Source organism: Lontra canadensis, unplaced genomic scaffold (assembly GCF_010015895.1).
Source record: "Lontra canadensis isolate GAN:19392208 unplaced genomic scaffold, GSC_riverotter_1.0 scaffold181, whole genome shotgun sequence".
NCBI lineage: Eukaryota > Metazoa > Chordata > Mammalia > Carnivora > Mustelidae > Lontra > Lontra canadensis.
In genome coordinates this window covers 450,720-464,743 of record NW_022631175.1, presented here as the reverse complement: position 1 = coordinate 464,743, position 14,024 = coordinate 450,720, and the positions used below count along the sequence as shown (strand labels likewise).

At 48.2% G+C, this 14,024-nt stretch overlaps 1 protein-coding gene across 1 annotated transcript in view; it reads right to left on the bottom strand.

The window, feature by feature from the left end:
• Positions 1-14,024, bottom strand: part of GFPT2 (glutamine-fructose-6-phosphate transaminase 2) — a 42,018-nt gene that overhangs the window by 7,522 nt on the left and 20,472 nt on the right. The window contains exons 8-15 of the mRNA XM_032846835.1: positions 11,473-11,552; positions 10,883-11,000; positions 5,741-5,904; positions 4,146-4,241; positions 3,970-4,067; positions 3,567-3,687; positions 1,465-1,622; positions 1,187-1,301 (exon numbers count right to left, since the gene is read on the bottom strand). Coding sequence (XP_032702726.1) covers positions 1,187-1,301; positions 1,465-1,622; positions 3,567-3,687; positions 3,970-4,067; positions 4,146-4,241; positions 5,741-5,904; positions 10,883-11,000; positions 11,473-11,552 — 950 coding nt within the window. The remainder of the gene's footprint in view (positions 1-1,186; positions 1,302-1,464; positions 1,623-3,566; positions 3,688-3,969; positions 4,068-4,145; positions 4,242-5,740; positions 5,905-10,882; positions 11,001-11,472; positions 11,553-14,024) is intronic.

The window sequence follows — 14,024 nt, the reverse complement described above, 5'->3', positions numbered from 1 at the left end:
TGTCTCTGGGAGGAGCTGCCTCCCAGCCTCATAACCAGCCTGTCTAGGCTTCTCCTTGTCAGCCCAGGGGCGAGGTCTGTTTCATTTCACACTCCCAGGGCTGCACAAAGAACACACACTAGGTCTTTCTGCATCCCTGGAGCACAAGTGTCCAAAGGAGAGGCACTCCCAAGATAGCACACGGGGCAGGAAACTCCACTGGGCCCTGATCCCTGTGTGGTGAATGATTGCAGAAACCATGGTCTCCCCAAAGAGTTTGAGATTCCGGGTCATAGACACAGGATCTCACAGACTACAACAGATGGGACCTAGCAAAAGAGGGGAGTTGGGTGAGACTGAAGGAACAGCCTGGGACAGGAAAAGACTCAAAGTCCTTTGTTCCTTCTCAGATATTTGCTGAGCACCTGTCCTGCCTGCACACCAGGCATCCAGCAGTGATGCTGATGGATAGGGTGGTATGCTCGCGGGGCAGACACATCAGTTGGGAGACAAGCAAGTACATGGGAAAACAGGTAATTTCAGATCATGCCATGTGATCTAAAGAAAAGAAATGGGCTAACATTTTGTAGCTGGGACAGGGGATTAGTTAGCATGGCCAGGAAGGGTCCCAGGGGGAGACATGTGAACTCAGACTCAAATGATGAGAAGCCATCAGCTGTGTGGAGAGCCAGAGGAAGAGGGTTTCTGTAGAGGACAAGGCCAGTGCAAAGGCCCTGTGGTGGAAAGACCTTGGCACTGCTGAGCATCAGAAGGTCATGAGGTGGGGTGCCTGGGTGGCTCAGAGGGTTAAGCCTCTGCCTTCGGCTCATGGCATGATCTCAGGGTCCTGGGATCGAGCCCTGCATCGGGCTCTCTGCTCAGCGGGGAGCCTGTTTCTCCCCTTCTCTCTACCTACTTGTGATCTTTCTCTCTGTGTCAAATAAATAAATAAAATCTTAAGAAAAATAAAAAAGAAGAAGGTCATGAGGCAGCCCAGGGAGGGAGGGAGGAAGTAGAATGGAGGTCAGAGGTGTCAGGGGCCCAGTGTGCAGGATTCTAAGGCCTGGTGGGCAGTGCGGACTTTAATCTCAGCCCAGGGGGAGCTTCTGGAGGCATCTAGTGGTAACCAGGAAGTTTTCAGGAGGAAGAACTGATTAACAGCACTGTTTATGAGAGATGATAAGGAAACTCTAGTTCTAGAACATACCAGGTAAAGACCGTAAACCACAGATGATCTCTCGCCTTCTGTTTTGCAGTGAAATTCGGTCTTCAGACATCATCAAACCGAACATCACCAGGGAGATGAACTGACTGGTATAAGCCTGTGGATAAAACGGTGACTCAGGCAGAGCAGGGGCAAACGTGTGCTTGTGGACCACATGGGAAGAAGCACATCACAGCCCACCCCACCCCCAACACACCATGGCCCCCTCCCCACCCATCTGGCCGAGGCCCTCCCCCAGGGCACAGGTGGGAGGTGCTGACCTTGGTACTGGCCACGCCGATCTCCGGCCCCGCGTTGATGTGGACACCGCAGTCTGTCTCTCGGGAGATGGAGCTGCCCACGGTGTTGGTGACGCCCACGGTCAGGGCCCGGCGGTCCTTACAGTAGCGCAATGCCAGGAGGGTGTCTGCAGTCTCACCTGCCACATGGGTCCCCCCTTTCAGCCATGTGTTCCCAGGACCGTGGCTCTGCCAGCTCAAGCCCCCCGGGCCCCTCAGCTCATGTACTCTCACTCTTATGCAGCAATCAGGGCGCAGGCACAACTGGCATGTTCTCAGAAAGGAAAATCCATACTTGGCAATTTTTCCAGTTGATTCTCAGATTCAGGATTTGGCCACTCCTTACGCGGCAAGCACGTTCTCGTCAGTCATGGTTTCACTGAACTCCCATGGCAGCCCCACGTGAGTCATCGTCCCCCTTGAGGACAAGGTCCTCAGAGATGGAGGGAACCAGTACTGCCTTGTTCCCTTGGGGCCATGCAGCTGTGGGTGACAGACGAGCCAACCCATGTGCACCTGGCTCCCAGTGTCCTTGCTAGGACTTTAAGCTGCCTTATTCAGAACGTGCTGAGATTTAACATTTAAAATGCATGCATGCCCCAGAATGGCATTTCTCAAATACAACTTGTTTTATTTTTTTTTAAAGATTTTATGTATTTATTTGACAGAGAGACAGCCACAGAGGGAACATAGCAGGGGGAGTGAGAAAGGGAGAAGCATGCTTCCTGCCGAGTGGGGAGCCCGATGTAGGGCTCAATCCCGGGACCCAGAGATTATGATCTGAGCTGAAGGCAGACGCTTAATGGCTGAGCCACCAGGCGCCCCTCAAATAGATCTTGTTCTAAAGCAGAACACTTCTTGCAGCCTGCTAGTTTGAATTCAAAATTACCTTTACAGTAAAGCTACTTAAAAAGGTTCACAAAAAAGCCAGCCCAGGAACCCTGTATTTTTAAGTCCTGAAAGCTCAAACTAAAAGAAATATGATCCAATCATCATAAAATTAAACCCACTGACATCCACGTGGCTACAGCTTTTCAGCTGTACCCGTGTGTCCCCGTTTCCTTTTTGTCTTCAGACATGTCTAGGGCACTGCCCGTCCTCAGCACCAGGGCTCAGGGCTATGACGCAGGGAGCCTGATGGCTCTCTCTTCATCAACCCCACTCCCCAGCGCTTTTTTTTTTTTTTTAATTTAATGAGAAGGGCAGAACAAAACGAAACAAAATCCTTTCTGGGTAGACACGCGTTGCTTTTCCATTAAATCCGCCTCTTCTCTTTGGCTGACAGATCCCACCCAATTCATGAAATATTCTGAGCCTCTAACATTGGCATCTGAAGTCATGGGGCAGCTCCTGGCAGCCAGACGGTGGGTGTGCCTGTATTTGTTTTTCTGAGTTTGTCATTGAAATGGAAAGGGTCTTAAAAATTCAAATTGGGGGCAGAGTTCAAAAGTAGGCTATTAGGGCAATGCTGTTAACGTTCATGGTGATAATGGCATTGTGGTTATGTGTTTTTTTGTTGTTTTGTTTTGTTTTTGGTTATGTGTTTTTTTTTTTTCTTTTACCACTTAGAGATCCATCATGAGATATTTATGAAACGACGCGATGTCTGGGATTGACTTCAAAATAACCCCGTGGAGGGGACCGGTTCATAAGGATCTGGATGGCACAGCTCTGCTGAGCTAATCACTGCCAAGGACAGACGACTCCTTACGTGAAACTCCACTTTTACAGAGATTTGGAATTTCCCATGATTAAAAATTTTAAAAAATCCTTCTAAAGGTTGTGGAGAGTCCAAGCATATGGCTATGAATCACCTCCCTGACTCTCTGCCCAGCCTGGCTAAGATGCTGTGAGCCCTACACCTGAGCGCTCGCTTGCTTGCGCGCGCGCTCGCTCTCTCTCTCTCTCTCTCTCTCTCTGCCTCCCCCTGCTGGGCAGCAAGGGAACTGCAAAGCACGCACATAGTCCTTGAAGTGACTCTCAACCAGCAGAATTTGGAAGAACTTTCTCCTCTCTAAATCCACCCCCCACACACATAAGCACTTTGGTGAGTGGTCCCTTAAGTCCAAACCTATCTTCCTTACCTGACTGGCTGATGAAAAAGCAAACGTCATCCCTGAACACTGGCGTGTTCCTGTCCAGAAAATCGCTCGCAAGTTCAACCATCACAGGGAGCTCCGTCAGCTCCTCCAAAACTTGCCGTGTCTGAAGTCAACAGGAATGGGGACCAAAATCAGTCACAGATGCTATAGAGACACAGGCAGCTGGGCTCCTGGGGACGGTTTATGAAGTGGCTGGGTTCAGAAGGTAAGGGAATTCCAGGCATGGCCCGGAGACAGTCTCTTGTGCCAACTCTCATGCTGGTTCACGGGCACCAGATTTGGGAGGTCAGACACACCGTAGCATCTAAGACTCATCTTGTCCTCAGCCACCACTCCCTCCCCAGCACCATCAAGGACCATCAAGGACCCAGCACCAGGCACTTACAGCCACGGCTGCGTGGTAACTGGTTCCACAGCCAATCACGATCAGCCGGCGGCATCGCCGAATTTCCTTCAAGTGGTCCTTCAGGCCGCCCAGGAGCACTGAGGGGCACACACAGACCATTAATGCTGACCCCAACCAGGGAGGCGCCCCGGCCCAGGGCACAGATGAGGGATTACCTGTGTTGGTCTCAAAATTCACCCGGCCTCTCATAGTGTTGAAAACAGACTCCGGCTGTTCGAAGATCTCCTTCTGCATAAACGCACTGAAGTTACCTGGTCAGATAGACATCAGCAAAACAGGTCAGTTTTAAGCGACTTGCATGACCACTGCTTAACTTGCAATCAGGGTACAAAGCCATTAAGCAGTTACTTAGAGATGTGGAGGTCACTGTAGATTCTCGGGGGCCTTCCAGGGACTGTGGCCCCTAGTGCTCACAGTGACAAGAGAGAGGGAGGCAGGTCAGATGAGATGACTACCATCAGTTGACATATTGGACCATGCAGCTGGAAGGAGCAAGGGCTATAAGCAACAAGTGTGTGGCTTCCCTTAGCAAGGCCAGAGGAAAGGAAAACGCTTTGCTTCCAAAAACCAACCTGTTTAGGGGTGTACAAATGAAGTAAGCCCAGAGAAATAGGCAACTATCTTTTGAACAAATTCTTTCCTAGCTTCTGTATTAAAGGGAAACGTCTTCTGGGGCTCCGGGGTGGCTCGGTCTGTTAAGCATCTGCCTTTGGCTCAGGCCGTGATCCTGGGGTCCTGGGATCAAGCCCCGCATCAGGCTCCCTGCTTAGCCTGCTTCTCCCTCTCCTGCTTCCCTTGCTCATGTTCTCCCTCCCTCTCAAATAAATAAATAAAACCTTAAGGAAAAAAAGAAAGAAAGAAAAGATAAGCCTTTCTGCCACCCATGCATTTCTAGGGCTCTGATCTGAACAGAAGTGGATGATATCAAAGGGATGATCTGGCCACAGCGGGTTAAGGCCCCTGACAAGTGCTGCACCTGAAGCTTTGGAGGTGTCCACAGACAGGGTGGGAACGTTCTCTGGGATACACACACATGTGATGCCACACATGGCCATGTGCCCTCTCTGCCACCTTCAGCTGAGGATGGGCACCAAGAAGCAAAGAAGACAAGTGAGGAAGGTCAGGGAAGAGCTCTCTGAGGGGCTGATGTTTCAGGGTAGAGAATCAGAAGGAGCCAGTCAGGGGTAATGACCCCCAGGTGAGCAAGCTGTTGGCCGGCTGATGTCACCTTGAGGTGGCCTGAGAGGTGGGTGGGGTGTAGTGGGAAAAGGGTAAAGTGAGGTGGGGCCAGTCTGGGCGTGGGGCATTGTGGCTGTGGCAGGAAGTGTGGATTTTCTCCTAAGAACAGTGGGAAGCCACTGGAGGGCTTTAAGCAGCAGGATAAGAAGGTCTGACTCACATTCCTAAATGTTTACTCGGGCTGCCCGGTGGAGAAAGGGGTATGGGGAGACAGGCTCTCCTTGGAAGGAGGAAGTAATGCTTGTTACTGCAGCCCTTTGGCCCAGAGAAGAAATAACATCTGGGTGTCGGAATGTGTCCCAGAGAGTCGGTAAAGAGAGGTGGTAGACGGACTGGTCAGATCAAGCAGGGAGACCTGCTGCCTGGCTTTAGTCAGGAGCTCCCCAATGGCCACGACATGCAGGAGGGCCGTGGTACCCATTCAGGGTAAGAGCAGAGTCTCAGGAGCTCCCCCATGGAGCAATCCCTCCTCCCCAAGGCCACTGCACACAGACCCTCAGAGGACACCTACCTTTCATGATTTGCTGCAGTTCCATCTGCAAGGTCTGGATGGCTCGGGATGGGTCGTCACTGGCCGAACGCTTGACCCGATGAATGGAGAGTTTCCCATCAGCCACAGCGGCGATGTCGTCATCCTCAAGGAAGATGACGCGGTTGGTGTGTTCAATGATGGCGCTGGAGCGAGAGAAACACAGGCGTCACAGATAGCGTCTGCGCTCGACCGTGAGGAGATGGCAGTCCCTGCCTCCCAAGTGTGGGTCCACATCAGTAGCATCAGAGGGCATTTTAGGAGGGAGAGGGACATCACCCTATAAACCTTAAATCATACCTCCTTCCCTCCCCCCAGAATTATGTGAAGCCCGTCCCACACATCCTATCATTTCATCTGTAAACACTGAAGCTCGTTTCTCTAAAAGCAAAGGATCATTTTTTAACCTCGGATACCACGATCACATCTAAAATCAGTAAGTTATTCCTTCATCTCATCAAAAATCCAGTCTGTTCAAATTTCCCCAGTAATCTCATAGATGTCCTTTTAGGTCTGCTTTCTTCAAATCAAGATCCAGACGATGTCACCTTTGGAGAACTGCTTGGGAACCAACACATTATTCTGAATCGGAATGGGAAAGAATGAAACATTTATCTTGTGCTTTCAAAATGATCTGGCTCTCAGAATAAGCCATTGTTTATGGAAGCAAGTTTCTCTTTCTAGAAGGAATATAGCTGGTAAGGAAGCAATGACGGCATTAGAAGAGTCAATTTGAGAACTCCTAATTATTTTATTTTTATTTTTTAAAAGATTTTATTTATTTATTTGAGAGAGAGAAGGAGTGCATGAGCAGGGGGGAGTGACAGAGGAAGAGGGAGGAGCAGGGTCTCTGCTGGGCAGGGAGCCTGACATGGGACTCGATCCAAGGACCCCAAGATCATGTTCTGAGCTGAAGGAAGATGATTAAGCGACTGAGCCACCCAGGTGCCCTGAACTCCTAATTATTAATCTTTCTGGGCAAGGGCTGTCAATGGCAGCTGAAACCAAGAGGTGAAAAGCAGAGAGCAGCTTTATAATGGATGGGTGACGCCGTCTCACATTTGAACCTTTCAATTGATCTTAACAGCACAAAAAGACAGATGATGATACACATATGCCTCCAGATGAAAGGACACACCACCGCCTAGGAAGCAGTTTTGCCAAAAAAAGTCAAACCCGAAGGAGATCGAGTTTCTAGACACCTGTGAACGCCAGAGCACAGAAGTATGATGGGCAGGGGAACATGTGAAATGTTCACTTCACTCAGCAAAATCCAGGGCTTCACTCAGCAAAATCCTGATAGCGGGAAAGTCATCAGGACAAGTGACTCAGTTTCTTAACACAGGTGCATGAGCGTGTGCGCGCATGCATACACACACACACACACACACACACACCCTCTAAGGATAAAAGGGTGGTTTGAGAGTAAAGTACAAAATATGTCCACCGATGAAATGTGGGGTCACTGTACTTCCTTTTATAAAAGTTTTCTCTGCATGGAAAATAATGATTTTTATCTCGCAAAACGGCAATACAAAGTATCTTTTAAAAATAAATTGAGTTTTGGGTGCCTGGAGTGGCTCAGTTGGTTAAGCATCTGCCTTTGGGTCAGGTCATGATCCTAGGGGTCCTGGGATCGAGCCCCGCATCAGGCTCCTTGCTCACTGGGAAGCCTGCTTTTCTCTCTCCCTCTGGCACTCCCCCTGCTTGGGCTCACTCTCTCTCTGTCAAATAAATAAATAAAATCTTAACAGAAAATAAACTGACTTAGAAAAGTTGGTAGGTGAAAAAGAAAAAGTAATCAACAACACAAGCAGTATAAAAAAAATGCACAAAAGTGGTGTTTATAGGACTCTGGAAAGGAAAAAACCCTCATCCTACCCAGTGCCACACCCACACATGGCCCGTGCAGGAACATGAACTTTGTAACTCCTGATGCAAAGTTAAAGAGAGAAACGATCATGTTCTAAGACCCCGAGAGACGTGTCTCCAGACAAATGATTGGGAAGAAAGATTAGGCAGGATGGAAAGCCACTGCCCCGGAGAAAAACACTTTACACAATATATACGCATTGTGTAAAAAGTAAAAAACACAGAGTGAGGAGAAGATGGCCTGAGCCCATCTCCAAGAGATAAACACTGGTTACATCGCCCTGCCCTCCACGCAGAGTTTAAAACAGGCATCGATGTGTGCATGGACAGCCGTACATTGAAACAGAATCGTTTTTATTTACAAAATGCATGGTAGAATAATCCCTTATTAACACTATTGACCCAGGATGACTGGGAGGCCAAAAAGACCTTTACATTTCTCTTTAACGATTCTCATACTATAAAAGAATATATATGATAGAAAATTCATGAAATAAAATGCAAAAATTAGAAAATAAATGGATGTATTTGCTAAAGGGTAAAAATGTTGGTTCACATAATTATCTGGTTTGTTAATGCATGTTTCTATAGAGCTCAGACCATAGAGCGTAGATGTCTTGGTATCCTGTATTTTCATCAACATTTCCCATGTAACTAATTTTAATGGAATCATAAATCTAAATAGTCTCGTTCCTAAGTGGATATATGGTGATATACGTAACCTCTCTACAAACGTGGATATTTAGGAGATTTTCACCCACACTTCTTAGTATTATAAATATAAGTGTCAGGGGAAATATGTTGTTTAAATGTATATTACTTAATAGATATAGAGTTCTTGCATTTTGAAAAGTCTAATATTTCTATTTTCCTTTTACGTTTTGGGTATTCTTCCATAATATGTTCTTTATAATATTTTATGTTAATATGTTGGTCTCAAATTCATCTGTATTTTTGTTATTATTATATGCTATGTGATGAAATTCTAAATCATCACCCTATTGATATTATTGATCTTAATTAAAATAATGACATTTTTACTTTGTAACAATAACATTATTAACACCTTTGGTTTATCTTTCTCATTTTTTCTCTAGAGAACCATCTAGGATATATAGTATATTACATAGCCAAAATCTTCTGTAATTGGGATTAAATTGTATTTGAGGGTTTTGGAGGGGTGGGGAGTGGGGGGGTTGGGTGAGCCTGGTGGTGGATATTAAGGAGGGCATGTATCACATGGAGCACTGGGTGTGGTGCATAAACAATGAATCTTGGAACACTGAAAAAAATAAAATTAAATTAAAAAAAAAAGAATAAACCATCAATCAATCAATCAATAATAAAATTTAAGGGGGAGAAAAAAAGACTATTGGCCCAGGAGCTAGACAGACCCAACATGGAATCCTCATTTCTGCCTCTTAATGAGATCATCCTGACAAAGTACCGCCCCCCACCTCGCCCCCCCGCACTGGGTACTGTGTTGTCCCTAAGGCTCCACCGGGTGCCTTCGTATCTGGGAGGGCGACCTCTCTCGTTCTCACTTTGCAACAACAACTGTTGGCTTTCTGGTCTATGCACCACACCCTGCAGAATCACCTTGTCAGGTTCCCCAAACCTAAACAAAGGAATCCTGAGGATTTTAATCATTAGCATCGAATTTACGGGTTAATTTAAGGAGAGTCAGTGTCTTTAAGAAATAGTTTCTAGGGCACGTGGGTGGCTCAGTTGGTTAAGCGGCTGCCTTTGGCTCAGGTCATAGCATCCTGGGATCGAGTCCGACATCGGGCTCCTTGCTCAGCGGGGAGCCTGCTTTTCCCTCTGCCTCTGCCTGCCACTCTGTCTGCCTGTGCTCACTCTCTCTGACAAATAAATAAACAAAATCTTTTAAAAAAATAGTTTCTAATTATTCAAATAATTTTAAGCCAATTAACTTTTTAAAATAATATTCAGCTTTTTTACCCAGGTGGGGGGACTCTCTCTATTCAAATCTGTTCTTGTTTCTCCTGGTGAACTTTTATAGTCTTCTCCAAAGGGATTCTGGACAAATTTTGTTAAAATTCGTTTTAAGGGATTAAAAAAAGCTTTTCCAGTTCTGGTAAATAGATGCCTTTTGTTGTTGTTGTTCAGGAAAGTTTTGTTGAGAGTTCACGTGAGGAGGGACAGAAGGAAATGGGGCGGATATGGTCCCACTGCCCTTTCCAGAGGATAGTTTACTGCTGGGAGGTCAGATTTCCACACCTCTGTTCTCTGACCAGCCTCTGAGGATTAGTTCTAACAGGCTTTCAGTTGGATTTTAAAAGCATATGGTTCTATTGCCTACGCATAATTATTTCATCTCCTTTGCAGGCATTCATGCCTTTTTTCTTTTCTTTTCTTTTCCTTTTTTTAGAAACATTTAGCATAGTTCTTTGAATATAAGGTAACGGTGATCTTAGGGCCCACAATTCTCTGATACACTTCCAAGACACCGAAACTGCAGCAAACTGTAATTGCAAGATGCCACGGACAGATGCTAAAAATCTATTAAGACAATTGTGTGTCTTAGAATCACCGAAAGAGGGTTAGCTTGGCACTGAAATGGTGCTCTAAGGAACACGGTTTGGGAAATGCTGCTTTTCCCCATCTGTATGGAGTACAGTGCTGGCTGTGGACAGAACCAGACTTGACAGCCAAGGGCTCTAGGTTCCTATGACTCCGTGTGTTCTTGGAGATCTCGTCTGATGTCCACCATGCTTCCTCCCTGGTGTGGGAAGACCCTCCAGGAGGCTGGCAGGAAGGAGGCACGAGAAGGGGAAGCAGTGGTGGTGTTTATGGCACTTTTCTCCTTCAACGACCAGCAAAGTGTGTCGGTCTTTTCTGAGTACGTGTGTATGTGTGTGTATAAATTTCTTGCGCTGAAATGAGTATGAAGCAGACTTGTTCGAATTTCAGAATCATTTGCTTTGTCTGTTTTAATGACAACATGGACTTTGAAATCAGTGGGACCAAACCCGTAAGTCTTGGGTCTGTCTTTTATGAGCAGTCACACGTGGGCAGAGGCAGGCGGGGACACCTGTCTGACCTAAAGAGAGCAGTCTCTGAATGGTCCCAGAGGAAGGGTCCCAGAGATCTGAAATCTGCCATCCTCCCTGCCCCCCTTGCCCTGAGAAAACAGCTGAAATGAGGGGCTGCATTAGGAACGGTGGGTGTTTAGCCCTTCCTGTTTGATTACATCAGCCCCGGGGAAGAAAGGCCGCATGGCTCAGCTACCTTGCATCAGAAGCGAAGAAGAATTCCACGGCCTTATCGCCGACGGCATGAAGGCAGGTCGAGCTGTCCAGCCTCTTCATCCTCGTTTTGCAGATGTTCTTCACATTCTCGAAATTGCCTGGTGGATGACGGAAAGGATCGCAAGCCCCATTAGATGGCTTTGTTTGAATAACATGAAGCAAGGCTCCAGCTTCCCCTCTGAATATGTGTGGGAGACGTTCGCAATTTTTAGCTCTGGCTGCGTCAGCCAAATCGTGCTGATGATCCCCAAATAGCGCAGAACCGCTGCAAGAGCATTTCAATGGCTGCAAACCAAACCGAACTAAGTCAGCACGCACCCTGGAGCACAGAGGCCTCTACAGGCTGCAGCCGCGTGCCATTCCCCGGACTTGTGTGTGTCTTTGAAAATATCCAGGATAAAGAGCTTTTGCAAAAAACAGCGGCGCCCAGTCTCTGCGGCAGGAAACCCTCTCCAGCCTGGAGCCCTGGGGGCAGGCTGGCCCCAGCGGAGGGAAAACGGGCTGTCTCCGAGGGGGGCTGCCTGCACTGGAGCCCTGTGGCCCTAGTCAAGCCCTTCTCTAAACACTTACGCGTCCTATACAAGATGGGGATCTGTTCCGTGGAGAGTTTGTATTTGCTCCGCACTCCGATGAGCAGGGGGCTGCCTCTCCTGCAGAGACAAGAGGCAGTCAAGGGACTTGTTGCCCGCCCCCCAACCCCGGGGAAGGGCTAGGTGGCATCTGAGTACTGAGAAGGGTTCCCTGCATCCAGCCGCCCCCCACCCCCCGGTTCAAGTGTCCTGTTGAGATGCCACAGGATAGAGTCCTCCACCTCTGGAAGATACTCCCGGGCTCAGAGCCGGGACCAAAAGGCCAGCAGGAGAATTCCAGCTGGTTTCCATGGTGCCACCCACCTGCCCAGGTAACCCACACCGGGTTAGGTCACAGAGACTGAGACATTAGTAGGTCCTGGCAGCTGCAGGAACATTCAGTGTCTCCAGCTGGCCTCTATTTGCTGCCATCTCTAAAAAGTGGTGTTCCCCACGGCCTAGGATCTGCCCCAAGATTCTCTCCCCACTCCCTCCCTCCCGGCCTGTCCCCGCTCCCAACGCTTTTGCCTGGCTCAGTTGTTTTCCGGCTTTGGGGGCATCATAATGACTGGCTTTGGGTCTGCCCAACTTTGGGGGCCACTGAACATGCCTTCAAGGGGGGTTTTGCTGCCCTGAGTGATAATTCATGGGGCGCAGTTTCAAACCTCTGACCTGCGGAAGGGTGGACTCCATTGCAAAGGGGACAGAGACTTGGGGAATTCCTACAGCTGACCCAAGTGAGTACCTCGAACCCAGGTTTCCTTTCCCAGTCCCCCTCTTGCTTCTCCAAGTGAGGGCACAAGATCTGTGGCTTTAAAGAAAGTGCTGTAAGCCCCTTGAGTATTTTGGACCATCTTTTATTATATCTAAAGATATAATGTACCTTTAAAAAATATAAAATATAAAGAGATGGCGCACCTGGGTGGCACAGTGGATTAAGCATCTGACTCTGGGTTCTGGCTCAGGTCATGATCTAGGGGTCCTGAGATTGAGCTGCACATTGGGCTCTGCACTCAGCATGGAGTCTGCTTGGGATTCTCTCCCTCTCTCTCTGTCCCTCCCCCCACTCCTGCATGCACGCACTCTCTCTCTAATAAATAAATAAACAAATCTAAATCAAAGAGGAGACACGATTCTGGGTCCAATGGGGATCCAACTTAAACAGCCTTTATAATACTGACAATGAGAAGATACTGTGGTTACCTAATTTTCTTGGCAAAAGTCTCTCCCAGATTTTATTGTCATAGATTGAGCTCTACGGTTTCTCCCAGCCTTGCCACCAAGAATGCTCCCAAGACATCCCAAAGATTGCTCTGGGGGTTACAGTCTATAACCCAGGCTGAAGCCAATTTAGAAACATAAGTTCTTCACGCTGCCACCTTCTCCGTTCATTTAAAACGGCAATACCAGGATAACACCGGATTTCTAAATTTGATAGGGACCCCGGGGTCTCTTATAATTCTACGACTGAAGGAGGTAACTGCTGTCCATTAGGTCCTAGCCTAGGAAAAAACTGAATAATGGTACTTTCACATCACTTCTGGCCTAGAAGTCAGTGTGAGACAGCCTTGTTTTGTCACTGGGCATTTCCCAGGGCCACTGGGGCATTCCTGATGGCTTCTCGGAACCTTATGAGTGAAGCCTGCAGCCCATAGTGCACCTGGGGCACTGCAGAGCTCGGCCTCTGCCCACATCCTCACTCCCCGCCAGCCCTTGAAGTTTAAGGGGCACCGTGCTCGTGACCTTGCTCCAGGCTGTCTCCCATGCCTGGCACACAGCAGGTGTCAGCAATTACACAATGGAACAGCAGAAAGTCCCACCACCGGCCCCCCACCTCCTGACTTCCCGGCCTGCCTACAGATCCCTGCAGCGCTGAGCTCACTCCGGGACCCTTGCTTTTTTGCTCACCCGGCTCCTTCTGCCAGACTCCCCTAGGCTGACACCTGCCCTCATGGCATTGTCCCCCACAATCCCCAACATAAAGCACCAAGACATTCTGCCCTACTGTGTTCTTTTACACAGATGTCCAGTCCTTAAGGGCAGGACCAGATTGGGTGTCACTAGGTCCCCAGGACCCAGTGTAGAGTAAATGCTCAAAGAATATTAGTTGGATGGATGGAGGGAGGGATATGCAGATGGACAGATAGACGTGTGGATGGATGATCAGACTGATGGTCTGGTGGATAATTAACTCATCTGAATATAAAAGAACAGGACAGTACTCACGCCCCCACTTGAATGAATTCACACAGTGCTGGGGCCTTGGGCCCTAACAGGGGGCCACGAGGGCTGACCCAGGCCCTCTCGGCTGACTTCTAGAACACCCATGCTGTGAAGGTGATGAACCTCTAGCTCGGGACTTTCAAGGCCTCGGCAACAATTAATGTTCCTTTGTTCCTACTTTCATGCTCATAGTTTTGCTTACATTTTCTTGGTGTGTGTGTGTGTGTTTAAGATTTTATTTATTTATTTGCCAGACTGAGAGAGACAGAGCACAAGCGGGGGGAGTGGCAGGGTGGGACTCGATGCCAGGACCCTGGGATCGTGACCTGA